Raw genomic sequence first — 16,691 nt, forward strand, 5'->3', positions numbered from 1 at the left:
TTGCGGTGAAAGGAGTTAGTTTCTTTACAGTTGGTGCATACAAGCCGTCGACGCTGAGTATTAAACTGTGCAGTTATGGTTTGTATTTGTTTGTTAGAAAGAATAGGCTTTGAAGCTTTACGGCCTCTATTGACAGGAGCCATAGTAGTGGTTTCTATATTATGTGTGTTTGTAGTTGTGTTTATTTTTATTGTCAATGCTGTTTACTTGTATTAAAGTATTATTGCTTTCCAAATAAGGCAAAATGTTATAGAAAGTAATCTTGGATCTTTATACAGAGGGAGAGATAGATTCTGTATTTAATTGTTTCTTTATGATTGGATTAGATTTAATCTCATCATCATTGACCGACTACAACTACGCGGATACCTCTTCTCCGTAACCGACCAGTATTATAGGTTTAGAACTTTGAATACTATCTTCACTTGTCTTTTTTGCGGAAAGATATCCATGGGCTTGATGGAACCCTAGTCTGTGCTTGTCAGAAATCTCTACTGTATTCTATTTAAATTAGATAAAACATTTTTTTCAACAAATTCGTCACATAGGTTTATAAATTGCATAAAAGCAATAAAGCATATATGTATCAATTCATAATTTTTTTTATGAAGAAATAAGCCATATGCATCTATATATATCAATAATGAAAAGTTCTACAGATGAAATTGTTATGAGCTTTAATATACTTTGCTATATCTGCAATTGAATATGGTTTCTTCAAACTATATATTTATAGATGAAAAAAAGTAATAAGCTCGTTCGAGCTTTGCTATTTAATAGATTTGGTGATGTTCTGGTCAAATGCGAAGCAATATGGATCTCTTTTGCATAATCAATTGACTTCAATTGTATGAATCAAATCTAGTGGATGGAATGATACAAACATAGACACAAATAAAAATGACATTTCAAAATATAATGAATGCTAATTTTGTTAGATATCGCAAAAACTAGCATTTATGACACATGAAAACAAAGTCATAGGATAACAAATCATGTCCTGGCTGACGTTTGTATAGAATCTTGATAGATGAATTGCCTGAAGCTATTTAATTAGTTAGAGTTTGAAGCATATACTTTTTACTGGTTTAAATTCATATTGAAGATGCTATGATCAGGTTTTTTTTTTTTTTTTTTTTTTTTTTTTTTTTTTTTTTTTTCCATTCTTGGAGCAAAGTTTGAAGTATCTCAGATATTACTGTAAGGTTTTGAAGTAAAAATGGATAAAATTAATTCCTTTTGATTTCAAAACATGCAACTAATTTAGCAAAGGGCTTATTTATCAATATTTTTAATATAAAATACACTTGTATTAAAGATAAAGTAAAAATACAAGAGAGAGAGAGAAAAGGTATCTAATAGTCACTTATGCGCTTATTGGCTTTAATGGATTCTGGCATTCTCATCTGGTAATCTATTTAAACATAGCTTTAAAAAACAATGTCTCTCTTTGATATTTTCTATCATGATCTTACCTCCATTTTGTGTAATGTACCTCACCCAAGGTAGTGCTTGATAGCCACTCTTTTCTACAATTTTCAAATATCTAACTTGAATACCTGAAACTGTAAAATAAGGAATCTCATATTTAATGTTGATGGGAGCTTTCTTTTCTGTATCATCAGCTGCCTGAACGGATGGTAAACCAAAATGTGCACGCATAATGAATTCCTTTCCGCCTTGAAATTGTTTCATCTTCCATACCAAGCAGGACTTTTCTGGTTTGTATGATACAGATCCACTACTCGCCTTCATTTTTATAATGTTAGCTCTCTAATAGCAAAAAGAAAGAATGTCTTCATACCTTAAATTTCGGAGTGTCTGCATCATCAGGAACAGGCACTTCAATTTGAACATTATTAGCAGTGCTCTTACGCTTGAATTGTGCTTTTGCCTTCACAAGATATTCAACGCGGGATCCTGAATATGTTTCGACAACAGCTTCTACCCAAATAAGCGGCTTGACAGTTGTTTGCAAACGATAACTCATCAATTCAAAATCGCCATCGGGAGGGATAAAGCTAATTGTACGATCGTTTTCAAACCGAGATAGTCGAACACATTGATGGAATTTAACATCTTCCATTTCAATAGCCTTTGTAGCTGAACTACCTCTTCCAGTTGCTTCAAACATCACTTTGTCGTTTAGCCCTAAGCGAAGTTCAGGCATACCAGAAAGATAACATCTCATTTTAACTGAACCAAGTACTTCACTTCTCAACACATTGCCATTCGCATTAACCTTTACATGAAGTTCTTTTGTTAACAAAAATTGTCCACTAAATGATTTCACTTTCTTTCAACTATTTACCAACAAATTCACACTCTCAATAACGTCCAAAAATACTTCATTCTTTTTATATTTAATTCCTTCTGATCTCCAAGAGACTGCATTAGTAACAGCCATTGGCGGGCGTACTTGTACTTCAAGCTTATGAGCATCTTGGGTGATGTATCTAAAATAAAACAGAGTAAGTTTCTCTTAAACATACGCGCATATACGCCATTACTCTTGTAAAATCTTTGTTTCTGTTGTTTGTGGGTAACCAAAATCCATCATTTCATCTAAAAGTTCATACACAATAACAAAATTATCTCGAATTGATTCTTCTTCTAATTCCTTAAAGTATTCAGTAAAGACTTCTGTTAATTTGTGAAGGTAAAGCATAATCGAAGCTGCATTGGTGTTCTTTCGAGTCAAGGCAAGTACTTTTACATAAAGAGTCAGAATAAGTTTGTTTTTGTTTTATTAAATTAGTAAGACTTACGGTAGAGATTGCTGTGCTTTAAATATAAGTAGTTAATGCCTTCGTGGGTGAAACAAGGTAAAGGAATCTGCTCATCTTCTGCTTCAGAGACCTAGATGTCAAAGAAAATATGAGTAAGGTTTTTTAAGAATGCTAAAAAAGAGAAGGTCCTATTTGCTTCTTTACCAAAGGCATAAATTTTTCTACGGCGCTCATTGGAATGTCACCTCGATAGTTACGGGAAATGAGAACTTTTCCCTTTAGGTCTAAAATAAAGACTACAAGCTTTCTTAAGTAATTCCTTTTATTAAGTCAAGCATGCTTATTTACTTGCAGAAGCCATGTGCTTTTATGTAATATTTTCGCTTCTTTTTTCTGATAAAACCTTACAAAAAGAAAAGGCGCTTGTTTTGCAGAACTAATTTAAATTCAAGTAAAAGATCTGGAAAGCTAAATACACCCCATTTTGAAATTTACTTAAGGTTTTGCCTTTTGACAGCTTTGTAAAGAGGATCTATGCTATTAGACTAAAACAAATAGTTATATTCCTTATACATTACTTTGCTATGTATGAATGGGGCATTAAAATAAATAGTAAGTCTCATAAAAAATAGTATATCATGTACACGGCTTTTGGTACATCTGGCGTAGATAATCCTTGGAAAAAAAAAGACTATAAATCAAACACTATAAGAATTTGGTTGTTCTTTAGAAAAAAGACTTGTTTTATATATAAAAATAATATTATATCTGCTTATCTTTTTTCTTTCAGTTTTTGAAAGATATTATATTGAGATCATAACTGTAGTATAATTGAGACAAGTATTTAACGATTTCTATCATAGGTTGTTACAGGCTATGTCATAATAATAAGAATACCGACTTAAATAACGTAGATGAAGTCTCAATTTTAACTTAACCTTCATACTATGTACCCCGTTAGTATTTAGCTTCTTATACAAGAGATTGTATCTATCAATTGACATTTAAGATACTGAAAAAACATTTGTTAATTTGATATTAATATAAGTTCTTTAGTTTAAACATATATTCAATCAAAAATAACATAACGATACCATTGCTGTAATAAAAGCATTTTAAATACACCTGTAGATCATCTAGTTGTACTTGCTCACAAAATAATTTAATTTTTCTTTACAATTTGCATATTACTGTCTTGCCAATTTCATCTTACAAGCTTTGTGGCGAAGAAATTTATTCAATATCAGTAGTTATACTTTAAAGAGCGGTATCACATACTAAAGAATTTTATACGTACATCATCCTTTTTACTTGCATTAGTTGAGAAGGATTTGGGATGCATATCTTCTCAATCTCCTCTTTTTCTTGAAGCATTTAAGTATAGTAAAATAAGAAGGCTTTATTTTTTTAAAAAAAATCAAGGATGATTTCCAATAATTAAAAGAAAGAGATATAATAAAGAAGTGAGAAAAAGTGGGTATTTTTTAGATTCTTTTTTCTAAAGAGCTAACATGCACAGCTACTCAAGTTTCCTTGAGTTGAAGGTTGAGTCAAACTAATTCCATTATTTGAAATATTTCTTCCACTCATTGCATTTCTACTATTGGATGAATGCATAGTTTCCAAAGGAATTTTTTGAGCTAAATAGAAAGTTAATAAAAAATAAAAACAATGATTTTCTCTTTATTTGTTACCTATCGAAGAAAATACGTTATCTACGTTCTGAGCAGACTTTGCGCTTGTCTCGAAAAACAATAATCCAGCTTCATCTGCATAAGCCTGTGCATCTTCCTTCGAAACTTCCCTTTCATGCTCTTCGTCCTCTAAAGGTTCACCATCTTCTCCTTCTACTAAATCAAGTTTGTTGCCAACTAAGGCAATCACAATATCAGTGTTGGCCTGTCTTTGTAGTTCTTTAACCCAAGATTTTGCTTTATCAAGAGTTGCCTATTGCACAAATGTATGTCAGCTGTAAATATAAGTAAAAAATCACAAATACTTACAGCTTTAGTAATGTCATAGACTACAATGGCTGCCTGGGAGTTACGATAATACATTGGAGCAAGTGAATGGAAGCGTTCTTGACCTGCGGTATCCCAAATCTCAAATTTAATGGATCTATCTTTAAAGTTGCACTTTTGATTCAAAAAAGCAGCTACAAAAGGCAGTAATAACCGTTAGAATTTTTTTGTAAATGCTAAACCTCAACTCACCACCAATAGTAGGTTCTCTATTTTCAACATATTGTCTATCAACAAACCGAAGAACGATACTAGACTTTCCAACAGCCGATTCGCCTATATTGTTTATGATTGTGAAAAAAATGAAAAAGCATAGCAAAGTGCAATCATACCTAATAAAACGAGCTTTACATTCTTCATTTTTCCAGGAGTTACTGAAGATGCTATAGTCTCCAAGTTAGGATTATTATTCATTTCAGTTTCCATGTAGTATAATTTTAGGAAAGAGTAAAAGGAGAAAAAGGAAAAAAAGATAGGAGGGAAAGAAGAAATAGAAAGAAGAAAAAGGCGTAAATTTATTTTAAAAAAATCGCTGCATGTGGTTGGTTAGAGCATCAGTTTGATAAATAAAAAAAGTGTTTTTTTTTCTTTGTCAGTGAAAAAATAATAGAGCATGTCAGAACCATTACAAATATATAAAGCAACTTATTCAAATGTTCCTGTATATGAAATGATATGCAAAGACATTGCAGTCATGAAAAGAAAATCTGATTCTTATTTGAACGCGACACAAATACTTAAAGTTGCAGAGTTTGACAAACCTCAACGTACACGCATATTAGAAAGAGAAGTACAGACAGGACTACATGAAAAAGTACAAGGAGGCTATGGAAAGTATCAAGGTAATATACTTTAATATGTGATTGACTATACTTTTAACTTGTCTAATTAGGAACTTGGGTTCCTTTCGAGCGTGGCGTAGCATTAGCTAAGCAATACCAAGTAGACATTTTATTAAGACCAATATTTGATTATGTGCAAGGTGATATTAGCCCGCCACTAGCGCCAAAACATTGTAACAGTTTTGCTTCAAGATTAAAAAAAATAAAAACGACAGAACCAAAAAAAAAGAAAGCTACAAAAAAGATCAAGTTAGATCAAGATTATGCAAGTATTACATCTTTAGAGGGAGAACAGATCAACGAGCTTAATCTGACTGATTCAGAAGTCAAAAATCAAACCAACAGAAGAAAACGGCCGGTATTCTTTGACTTTCAAGAAGAGCAACGTCTAATTTTCAACGAAGATCGACCAACTTATGCGCAGCGATTGCTTCAATATTTTGTATCAGATGAATCGGGCATACCAGCTATTCTTTTGAACCCACCAGCCGATTTGAATGTCAATGTGATTATTGATGATGAGGGCCATACAAGCCTACATTGGGCAGCGGCTATGGGAAGATTGAAACTTGTGAAAGTCTTGGTTGACTTAGGAGCAGATATTTACAGAGTAAATTATAAAGGACAAACAGCATTGATGCGAAGCGTATTATTTACCAACAACTTTGATTCAAAATCATTTGTGCTTTTGATAAATCTATTAAAGAAAACAATATTCAACATTGATAAGAAAGATCAGACAGTATTTCATCACGTTGCATCTACAGCCAGCTGGAAGGGAAAGGTACACGCGTCAAGATACTATATGGAATGCTTGATTGAAACTTTGGGACAAAACAATATATCAGAGTTGATCTCTATATTAAATGTACAAGATATCTATGGCGACACAGCGTTAAATATTGCAGCCAGAATAGGGAATAAGAAATTGGTTAGACTTCTGATAGAGGCTGGTGCAAGTGCAGAGATTGCAAATGAGGAAGGTATGACAGCACAAGATTACTTAGCTGAGACAGAGCGAAACAATCAAGGTGGAAGCAGAAGTTTAGTAGAATCGCATCATACAGAGACTAAACAAAAATCATCATTAAGGCATAAAGTAGAAGAACTATTGAAATCTATTATTGTTAATGAAAAACCGCCAATTATATCACATATGTTTGATGGGTTTGCGAGTAATTATGAAAGAGATTTGATACAAAAAGATAACCTTATAAAGGAAAAGAAGAATGAATTAGCTTTAGCAAAGAAAAGACTTGCTGGTACGCAGCACACTTTAGAACAAATACAATTTGATCCAGAAAGGCTACAAGGAGTAGAGATAGAATCATTAAGATTATCTAAATTATTGGCAAAGCAGATACAAAAATTACAAAAAGATACGCTTGAGAAATTTTTTCATGCACAAAAGAAAGATGAGAAAATTGTGGAGTTAGATAGTCTCCTAAACGAACTAAAACTTTTACAGGAACTTCGTAAGAAACGCGTAGAAGAATTAATCCAATTGAAATTACAAATGCCAAGTAAAAAGCATCAAAAATACAAAAGACTAATTTCAATGTGCTGTAACGTATCTTATGAAAATGTGGATTTAATGCTATTACCTCTTTTATCTTCTTTTGATGAGTTATTGTTAAATAAAGAGTGATTTTATCCCAGCATATATTTGCAATTCTTTTCTCTCTTACTATTTTCAGCACATATTGTATAGTATGATAAGATCAATCCTCTGCTCATTTGTATAATTAATGAAGGAATCGTTTGATGGATTTTAATCTTCATTAGTGTCTTTTAATATTTAGCTATTGAGGGAAAAATTGAAAATACGCGTTTTGTTCAGGTGAAGGCAATCCTTTATCTTACAAAATTATTAACCCGACCGTAGTCATCATTTATCAGTACTGTTTCTGTATGTGTTTATCCTAAGGTTATGGTAGATATATAAAACATAATCCTACAATGCATAGGTCTGCACATGATTTGAAGGTAAATACATTGATTTCTTATATAAAATAAAAATATCTGCCATTTAGAGCTAAAAGCAATGCATAAGAGCCTCAATGATATTTCCTTACTTTGCATATCTGAAAATCATATTGTTCGACTAAAATCAGTTTTTGTATAAGTTCTTCTTTTTATTGGTACAATTATTAACAAGGATGTATGTTGCTGTTACTATTATGCCGTGTTTAATCTTTTCTTCTTTTTATATCTAAGCAAAAGGCTTCTCCTTCTCAAATTTTGCGCCGGGAACATTAGAAGGATGGAAAATACGCTAAAAGATAAAAGAATATTAAATGGGTTGTGCACTAAGCAAATATCAAATATGATGTACTTGAGCATCGGCATAGGCAACGCCAAAGCCCCAACCAGTAGCAATAGCAATCGGCCAAGTACGTTCTTTAAATACAGTCAGCAATTTAGTTATAACATCCTTTTCTTTTCCTTTAAAGTTTACTTTTGAATAACAATGCAGAAGCAACAATGCCGGCACTTAAACCAAGGCCAGTCTTTACAATAAAATTGGAAATGGCTCGATCCCACTGAGTAAAATATTACTGAAAGTTAGTACTTGTTTAAAAATTAAAATGAGTGTTTACCTTTTGTGCTAAAATTTCTTCACTAGGAATCTTATTTTCTGTTGACATGATCAATGCAGGCTTTTTGGAACAGAAAAAAAAAGTTGTCCTCTTTCCTTTGTCTTTATTTTAAATGTCCGCATAAAAGATTTATGACGCGCCATCCAAAACATAAAGGTTAATCTTCTCTCTACAGCAACAAAGCTCTTAGAAGCATGAAGAGTATTGGAGACTGTAACCAAATGGAGTTATTTTTACAGTGACGATTAAGCCGACTTGATACAAAAAATGCCTTTTTTCCATTTGTGAATGGTTTTCATATTACAAACCAGTAGCATAAAATCCACATACACAAAATATCATGTCTTTATGTAAACAAAAATAGTATGCAAACACGAAGACACCTTTTTTATTTAATTTGTACAAGATTATTTATAAAATTTTGGGCCTCTTCACGGAAGCAGCATTGGTATCATCATCCTCGTCATCACTGATTAAGTCAATGACTTCTGCAGTATTCTCGACTCTTTGTATATTATTAGCCGTTTCCTCCTCTTTCTTAATATTATCATCGTCGATTAACTCATCATTATCGTAATCATCATCTTCTTTTATGATCCTTATATCACCATTACTACCTTTAAATTCAATTTCTGCAGCCTTTGTGGGAAGAGATTTTAGTATTTGGTCAAAAAATAAGTCATGTCGAATACTGGCTGGTGGGCATTTCTTATTGCAGATTGGACATTCCCAGCTAGGAAAAATGGTCTTATTTAATTCCAAATAATCATGTAAATCAAAAGACTAATGATGGTTAGAATTAATTCTTATTTAGATAACTAAAATTATTTACATCAATGTGATTGCATTCTACTCCCTTTACTGGCATTCTTATTCTTGAAAATGAAATAGGGCTCTTTAAGCTTACTTTAATTGATGTTTGCTTTATAGTAATTTCTTCATCGTCATAGTTTCCCAATAATTTAGCAACCATAGCTCTTCCTTCTTCTATTGTTACAGGATTGCTTCTTGCTTTTTCAATGATAAGATTCTCACTGTCTCGCACGATTAAATGTACACAAAATTCATAAGACTTTAATGGAAAAGTTAGCTACACGATTCTTATAATAAACATTCCTTTAACTTACGCAAGCACAATCATTCTGAAGAAGCCGTAAGACGTTTATGCCTTCCCTTAATACATCTTTTAAATCGTAAGGCTTATCCTTTCCTATATAAGCATTTCTTCTACCTGCAATTGGCTTTTTCTATCATCAAAATTGTATACTTAGTATAAAACAGCAATAATAAACATTAACTTACCCTCTCAAGCTGAATACGTCGACCATTAACTTCGACATCCAACTTATCTGGCCAATCTACCTTTTGAGAAGCTGATTTGGTATGCCATGCGGTGAATACAAACATTAACGGTTGCTTAGATTTGTCTATTACTCGATTATTGTTTTCGTTATATATACGTGTAAAATAATTATGTCCAATATAGAACTGTTTGTCAGTAATTCGCTGGCCGTGAGAGAGATTGAATGGTCCAAGTAATTTATGACATGGTCTAGCATACAAAGCAAGATCTTTTGGATCGTTTTCACCTTTAGACTGATTCAGAGCATTCGTTTTTGGCAACGCCAATTGATTGTAGATAGGTTGAGAAATATTAGGCAGATGAAATGTAAGAGGTCGCTTTTTACTCGCTGAAGATATGCTAAATTGATTATTTACTGAGGAATTGTAAGAGTGTGGTGTAGAAGGACTGTTACTATTCGCAGAAGAATTATTAAGTTGTGTAGTTGTAGATGCTTGCAAATGATTAGCTACAGCTTGCATCTCTTGTGTTCTCTGCATGCTAGTGGTACTTTGTAGCGTTAACGAATCCTGTGGATTTGGTACAATTCTTTGAGCTTGCATCTGCGCTTGTTGCAACATAAATTGTTGTATTTGTTGTTTTAAGTGTAACTGTGCCTGCTGCTGCTGTGTTTGTTGTTGTGCCATTTGCTGCAATAACTGTTTTTGCTGCTGTTGCAATCGCTCTTGTGCTTGTTGCTGTAAGTATTGTTGTAAAAAAGACTGTTGCTCTTGTTCTAGTTGTTGCTTTGTTTTTTTCAATGGAGCTGGTTGGTTTGATTGATGCTGGGCCTGTAATGTCTGTGGCTGATAAATTGGCTGGCTTACGTTAGGAGAAGATTGTGCAGAGGAAGCAACTGATTGAGCCAGTCTCTGACCATATGATACTTGTGGATGTTGTCGCCCATATAAATGAGTATTAGCCTGCTGCTGTGAGATGTGCAGTGGTTGAGTAGGGGATACAGATATAATATAAGCTGCATGAGTATTAACAGATTGTTGATTTTGTGTTTGCTTATTTATAATTTTCGGACTGTAATGGGCAGAAGTTGCCGCTAATGGTTGTACAGATTGCTTAGGGTATATTGCTTGATGACTTTGTGTACTGGTGATGGGCGTAAATTGTGGCGAGTTTGTAAAAGCAGTCTGTGGTGGTCTTCCAGAAGGTGAGCGATAAGCAGTGGGTTGTTTATTATATTTTTTATTCGATGTGTTAAAATTATTTTGCGCAACAGGAGAGCTTGTGTTGGATTGAGCTGGAGAGTTTGATTGGCTTTTCGTCGATTCTGCTGGAAGAGAAACATCATTTAGTGTACTTTTCACAGTTTTATCACAATTCGTTGTAGGTAGCTGTGCTGAATTATGGTATGCTGAAGTTGTTGGATTTTTATTCACGGGTTCAGAAGAGGGTGTATTTTGTTTGCCTGACTTTTCTTTTTTTATTAAGCTGCTAAGTCCTGCGTGAAGCTCCCCAATAGTCTTTTGTGCTTCAGAGCTAAGTCTTCCGCAGTTTTCACTAGCTTTTTTTAAGATTTGTAAACCAGACCACACACCAAATGATGTAGCTCTCTCACGAATAATCACTAAGCATCTCAAAAGTGCTTTTTCGTAAATCTGATCATATACAATATTGTCACTCATCCAACTAAGCAACTCGTCACAAGCGCTGCCGTAGGAAGCTATGTTGCGCAGCTCCTCTTCTATCTGTTTAAATCTAAGATCGTTCTGATTACAGTGTGATTTTTGGTAATTAGACCTCGCTTCAGGTGTAGATATGTTCAAGGTTTGTTTGTTGATAGATTGTGTATTTGAAACATTTGAAGATCCTTTTGGCGATTCTGTGCCATTACTCAACATTATGCCAATGATCAATTTTATAAATAAACTGTTATAATTAATGAAGAGAAATGTAATCCTTGTTTATCTTAAACGTCGTCTAAAAAACTAGTAAAAGAAAACGCAAATAAATAAGAATCTAAACAAGGCTATTTAAGCTTTAAATTATTACCTCAAAGGATATCAAGTCTAATTATTTGATAAAAAAGATAACTATTTAACTTTTTTCGTTTGGTTGTCAAAAAAAAAAAAAAAAAAAAAAAAAAAAAAAAAAAAAATACGTCACCAAACAATTCATCCAATAAAATTGATCTTATCTAATGTAAAATATACATTGTTTATTTAATCTTTTTCAACAATTCTTTGTAAATGGTCCTCTATTTCTTCTGTTGACAGTGTACGGAAATCAGTATTCTCTTTCGTAACAATACCAATTTCAATTTCAGACGCCTTAAAATCAACGGCTAACACACTGGATAAAGTTGTAATAGCGAGCTATAGAAATAATTAACAAATAAGCAGATATCATAAAACTATATAATCATATCATACCTCAATGGTATCTTCCATATTTAATTCTGGGTTCTTTTTCAATTTCTTTTCCAAATGGTTCAATGCCTCTTGTTGCTTAGCTCCTGCTGCTGTTGCTTTATAACCAACAAAATAACCAGCTGGATCACATTTATACAATTGAGGTCCAAATTCATCATCATGTCCAATTAAAATCATTGCTAAACAGATGGCATAAGTATAATTTTTCTTCATGTGTTACATAAAAACATTTACAAACGCCATAGGGTCTCATGGCTGCTTGCTGTGTATAGACTTGGTTGATATTAGCAACTCTCTTTGCAAGCATGTCGGTTGGAATTTCGTAACCATATTTGTAGCGGAATTCAGCTGCTTCTTGACGAGCTCTTGTAACTTGAGAACGTGCATCGGCTGTTGGTTCATTTAAAAGCTTCAAATTAATAATCTCATCTCTTTCATGCTCGAAGCTGTTGCACTTACCAATCATGCCTGTCATGACACAACCAATTTTAGGTGTTAATTTGAATACGTGAGTAATGGTGGAAGGGTCTAATAATTTATCCTATTTTTTAAGATATTTGTTTAATCTTTTTCTTTTCTTTCTTTTTTTAAGCTTACAGGAACTTTTCTTTGAGTGACAATGACACAGCCATCGCGTCCACGCACACCAACTGAAGTAATACCACTGTTGGAAATAGCTTTGAAAGCATATTCTTTTTTGTGTATGAGTGAACATGAACTTAAAATGACAAGTGTGTATCTTACCAACTTGGTACAAACGTCCTTCAGGAGAAAAGATTGTAATATGACGATCATAACCAGCACCAGATCCACGGCTCATTTTTAACTAATTTTACTTGTGAAAAAGAAACTGTACAAAAAAAAACTCTATACGCGCGTTTTGCTGACACGCAATCTTTCGGAGATGACGTAGTTTCAAATGTTTGCTCAGTGGTTTGAAAAGGTACAAACTCCTTGAAGAAAGATCATGCTCTTTGATAAATAAAAGTGTATGTATGTGCTTTCATGAGCTTAGGAAAGAATAAGCTGTTTAAAGTTCATAGTCTTTTGATATTAACTAGCATAAAAGGTCTTTGTCTTTATAAATATTTTCTATCACTACACGCCAAGTAATTGCCACTTGCACCTCGCCTATTTTAATAAAACTCTTATTGTAATGTTTCATGTTTCATATTTGAGCTACTTCATCCATTTTCTTTTATTTTTTTGTTTTTTTAATAAATATAACTGCTTGATCCTTTGCTTTTGTTTCTACTAAGGTATACTTCTTAATAATATGGTGACAATCCAAGTATTATTGCGGCTGCTTCCGTATAACAATTGCTGCTTGAGTTGTAGTCTCTATACTTAATTAATCCAGAGCAATGAATTGAATAAAGTGATGCAGTGTTTGCATTATTATTTATGATGGAGTATTATCTGCTCCAAATTCCTGCTTCCAATTTTGAAGCCTATCTAAAGTTTTTGCTGCTACAACTAAAGGAATTTCCTGGTAGTTGAGCACGCGTATAGTTACGACTTTAACTTTTTTGAATTAATGATTATGTTTTAAAAATATTAAATACAATGAATGCTTCATATAAGTCTCATTTTACGTCTACAAATAATTCGCGTTTTATAGATTTTCAACACGGCATAGATACTGACAAAGATTGAGTTCATAATTTCTAATGGGTATAGAGTAACATTATTAGTACCTATGATTGAATAAGGAAATGAATACCTTGGCATTGCTATTCATATGATAAAGTGAGAAATCTGGCGTGTTCTTGATCCAAGTAGTCACGTGCAAAGTTAATGACGTACCTAATTCAAATTTTCAATATCCGAGAACATTAAAGAGAAAAAAGAGCCAAGTGCACCTTTTTTTTTTCCCTCAACTCCACTTTTTCTATTTTTTAGATTACAAACTATGGTAAGTTTTTATTTGCTGCTTTTTTTTTTACCCTGCTCCTTTTGTTGCTTTACTTTGTTTGCATCTGTTTCAAAGTGAGAAGTAAACTCTTATTTTTTGACAAAAAAAAACTAAAAACAAAGGGCGGGGGTGAAACTGTCATTACGTGTCAAGATGAAAAAAAATAAAGTAACACATTTTTAAATGTAGTCTTCTGGTGTCAGAACTAATCCCGAATGTCTTCAAAAGTACCAAGAGCTTAAGCTTGGTAAGACCTTGAAGTACATCATCTACAAGTTGAATGGTAACTAACAAAAAAAAAAGAAAGGAAAAGGTATTTTTAAAAGAAAACATTAATAACATATTCTCCGTGTTTCTAGATGACTATACCGAAATTGTTGTTGAAAAGGCTGTTGAAAGCGCCACCTATGATGACTTCTTGGCTAGCCTTCCCGAAAATGAGCCTCGTTACGCTGTTTATGATTTCGATTACGAAAAGTCCGAAGGAGGACAGAGAAACAAGATTGTCTTCTATTCATGGTAAGTTAAACCCGGATCACCCTTTTTTTTTTTGCAGGCTTTGTTAAGCTTATATTCTTTAGGAACCCTGATACCTCCAAGATTCGCCACAAGATGGTGTACGCTTCTAGTAAAATTGCTCTTCGTAAGCAAATGGATGGTGTAGGCATCGAAATTCAAGGAACTGATGCTTCTGAGGTATACATACTCAAATGATTGTTTTGTAGCATAATTTAAAATTTTTTGTTAGGTTGATTATGAATCTGTGCTTGAAAAGGCTCAACGTTCTGCTTAAAAATATACTCTAAAATAAAAAACCATGTTTTTTTGCCTCTTCAATGAACTACCTTTTTCACTATTGCTCGGAAAGATAAAAGGTTGTACAAGGGTGTATGTGTGACGGTATGACAAAAATCTATTGTCATAAACAGCAAAGCCTCTTTATTATCATTTAACTTTTGGTTCCAAAGTTATGAAAACGCATAGAGTTTAAAGGGGGTAAAGTAAGGGGTTTATCTGTTGTGCTATCTCCTATGTCCTTTTCGTACTGTCGATCGGCCAGCGACGTCAATGAATCAATGGGTGGTGGTAGTTGTGCTTGGCGTGAATCTTGCGCAGCCAAAGCCAAATCACGTTCAGTTTCTTCATTTGTTAAGCCAAGAGTTAAAGAACTTATCATAGATGGTCTTTCAGGTGGAACCCAATCAGTTAATTGTTCATCGTCTGTATGACCTACTTTAAAAGTTTAATAAAAAATGAAACATCTAATAAATAGAAGCATACCAGAATGGCTTGCATAATATTCTTGTTCCAATTTGCTCAATTTACGCTGTACATTTTCAATCATAGACCTTCGTAAAGCCAATTTGTCCCACTAAAAGAAATAAAAAAAAGAAGCGTTTAGTATGTTTGCTTATAAAACCATAAACTGTCTTATTACATAATATTGTGAATAAGCACATTCTTTTTGAGATTTGAAAAAGTTATACACGGTTCCCTCTGCTAAAGATCTTCTCATTTGTGCAACAATTAACATTCTACTTCTTTTCTCTTCAATTTCTGCAAGTAACTTGTGATATTCAATATGAGATCCATCCTTGACAGCTTTTTCAATTTTGTCCAATTCATCTAATCTATAATAGAATTTTTTTTTTTTTTAGTTTCCGTTACGAAAATCACATAATATTTTTGAGCTTACTTTTCTTTAATTATGCTCTCCCTTTGTGCTTTTTTAGCTTCTCTAGCTTCTTTAGATATCCTTTGAGATGAATTTCTAAGCTCACGTTCATTATCCTCTTGCTTATTTGAACCCAGTTTTGTGTTTGCTTGCTTTTTATTTGAACTATTCGTTTTGCTTGTTGTCTTTCTTTTTCTCTTTTTTGAATCGGTCGTTTCATATCCAGCTGACTCTACAGACTGAGAGCGCGTGTTGTCCACTTCTGAATCATATATTCCCTCTGTTGATACTGAAGGAGAGGCAGAACGAGTAGACCGACTTGACTTTCTAGGTTGTACTTTATTATTTTCTTCTGAGAATTCGTCCATCACTTTAACGTTGGTTGTTGACATGTTTAAAAATATTAAAAAAGAGAAAGAGGAAAATTTTCGGTCAATAAAAACTTCAAAGCTTGTATGACGTCGAAGCTCAATTTTTTTCCCTAAAAGTAGCATATTCACGGATAAAAAAGTTCTGTTTCCCATTAAGTAAATTTTACTTTGGTGCAATTAGATGTCTTTTTTCGGTGCAAAACTTTCATTATAATACTATAATCTTTATGAATTATAATTGAATTCATAAAGCCAATTTATTGATTGTGACAATACATCATCAAAGTAATATTTTTTTTTTGTTAATGATTGAAGCAAAACATAGTTTATCTCTCCTCTTTCCCTTTCACATGCAGCTTTTTATGTCGAAAAAAGAAAAAGATTTTACTGCTTTAACTACTTTGCTTACCATTGAGACTTTAATGGCAAATGGTCAAAGCAGAACAAACGATAGATAAAGATGTAACTGTACCAAAAGTGCATTAATAGCATAGACATGGTCAATCTCTGCAAGTGTATGGCACTATAGAAATAATCATTTGATACAATACCTTTTTGTTAGCCAGAATTTATTAAGCTCCATTTCAGGTGGATGAAAAAGGCCAAAATCTTGTATATAACCAATCAAAAAAAGGCTCTTGCAAACAATTTCCATATTAGGTAATTAATTCAGGATAGAATACAAGTTCTAGCATCGAGTTGATGTACTGATTATTAATTTTGCTTTGCTTTTTGAAACAAATTGTTGAATAAATAAAGGTGATGTGCAATGAAAAATAAGAATAGCAAAACTGGCGTCTTTTTTATTT

At 32.9% G+C, this 16,691-nt stretch overlaps 8 protein-coding genes across 8 annotated transcripts; 2 read left to right on the forward strand and 6 right to left on the reverse strand.

Moving 5' to 3' along the window:
• Positions 1 to 1,355: 1,355 nt before the first annotated feature.
• On the reverse strand, positions 1,356 to 3,090 carry RO3G_11835 (AP-1 complex subunit mu-1; the record flags this gene model as incomplete). Its single annotated transcript, XM_067666419.1, has 8 exons — positions 1,356 to 1,414; positions 1,476 to 1,749; positions 1,805 to 2,242; positions 2,312 to 2,456; positions 2,511 to 2,709; positions 2,769 to 2,784; positions 2,934 to 3,013; positions 3,078 to 3,090. The coding sequence occupies 8 exons, from the start codon at positions 3,088 to 3,090 to the stop codon at positions 1,356 to 1,358; spliced, it is 1,224 nt and encodes a 407-aa protein (XP_067522520.1).
• Positions 3,091 to 4,235: 1,145 nt separating this feature from the next.
• On the reverse strand, positions 4,236 to 5,164 carry RO3G_11836 (uncharacterized protein; the record flags this gene model as incomplete). The annotated part of the gene is made up of 5 exons (XM_067666420.1): positions 4,236 to 4,369; positions 4,424 to 4,676; positions 4,733 to 4,884; positions 4,943 to 5,026; positions 5,083 to 5,164. 5 exons carry the CDS (start codon positions 5,162 to 5,164, stop codon positions 4,236 to 4,238), a joined length of 705 nt encoding a protein of 234 aa, XP_067522521.1.
• A 256-nt stretch (positions 5,165 to 5,420) lies between these two features.
• On the forward strand, positions 5,421 to 7,240 carry RO3G_11837 (uncharacterized protein; the record flags this gene model as incomplete). The annotated part of the gene is made up of 3 exons (XM_067666421.1): positions 5,421 to 5,592; positions 5,643 to 6,202; positions 6,299 to 7,240. 3 exons carry the CDS (start codon positions 5,421 to 5,423, stop codon positions 7,238 to 7,240), a joined length of 1,674 nt encoding a protein of 557 aa, XP_067522522.1.
• Positions 7,241 to 7,804: 564 nt separating this feature from the next.
• On the reverse strand, positions 7,805 to 8,240 carry RO3G_11838 (uncharacterized protein; the record flags this gene model as incomplete). Its single annotated transcript, XM_067666422.1, has 4 exons — positions 7,805 to 7,867; positions 7,928 to 7,992; positions 8,051 to 8,102; positions 8,193 to 8,240. 4 exons carry the CDS (start codon positions 8,238 to 8,240, stop codon positions 7,805 to 7,807), a joined length of 228 nt encoding a protein of 75 aa, XP_067522523.1.
• A 1,138-nt stretch (positions 8,241 to 9,378) lies between these two features.
• Positions 9,379 to 11,174, reverse strand: RO3G_11839 (uncharacterized protein; the record flags this gene model as incomplete). Its single annotated transcript, XM_067666423.1, has 3 exons — positions 9,379 to 9,402; positions 9,495 to 10,232; positions 10,362 to 11,174. The coding sequence occupies 3 exons, from the start codon at positions 11,172 to 11,174 to the stop codon at positions 9,379 to 9,381; spliced, it is 1,575 nt and encodes a 524-aa protein (XP_067522524.1).
• A 537-nt stretch (positions 11,175 to 11,711) lies between these two features.
• Positions 11,712 to 12,741, reverse strand: RO3G_11840 (uncharacterized protein; the record flags this gene model as incomplete). Its single annotated transcript, XM_067666424.1, has 5 exons — positions 11,712 to 11,864; positions 11,922 to 12,100; positions 12,156 to 12,462; positions 12,519 to 12,613; positions 12,666 to 12,741. The coding sequence occupies 5 exons, from the start codon at positions 12,739 to 12,741 to the stop codon at positions 11,712 to 11,714; spliced, it is 810 nt and encodes a 269-aa protein (XP_067522525.1).
• Positions 12,742 to 13,833: 1,092 nt separating this feature from the next.
• Positions 13,834 to 14,629, forward strand: RO3G_11841 (uncharacterized protein; the record flags this gene model as incomplete). The annotated part of the gene is made up of 5 exons (XM_067666425.1): positions 13,834 to 13,836; positions 14,026 to 14,119; positions 14,196 to 14,355; positions 14,418 to 14,532; positions 14,585 to 14,629. The coding sequence occupies 5 exons, from the start codon at positions 13,834 to 13,836 to the stop codon at positions 14,627 to 14,629; spliced, it is 417 nt and encodes a 138-aa protein (XP_067522526.1).
• A 544-nt stretch (positions 14,630 to 15,173) lies between these two features.
• On the reverse strand, positions 15,174 to 15,903 carry RO3G_11842 (uncharacterized protein; the record flags this gene model as incomplete). The annotated part of the gene is made up of 3 exons (XM_067666426.1): positions 15,174 to 15,208; positions 15,376 to 15,467; positions 15,533 to 15,903. The coding sequence occupies 3 exons, from the start codon at positions 15,901 to 15,903 to the stop codon at positions 15,174 to 15,176; spliced, it is 498 nt and encodes a 165-aa protein (XP_067522527.1).
• Between the last annotated feature and the right edge of the window lie 788 nt (positions 15,904 to 16,691).

Source organism: Rhizopus delemar, genomic scaffold, assembly GCF_000149305.1.
Source record: "Rhizopus delemar RA 99-880 supercont3.9 genomic scaffold, whole genome shotgun sequence".
Taxonomy (NCBI): domain Eukaryota; kingdom Fungi; phylum Mucoromycota; class Mucoromycetes; order Mucorales; family Rhizopodaceae; genus Rhizopus; species Rhizopus delemar.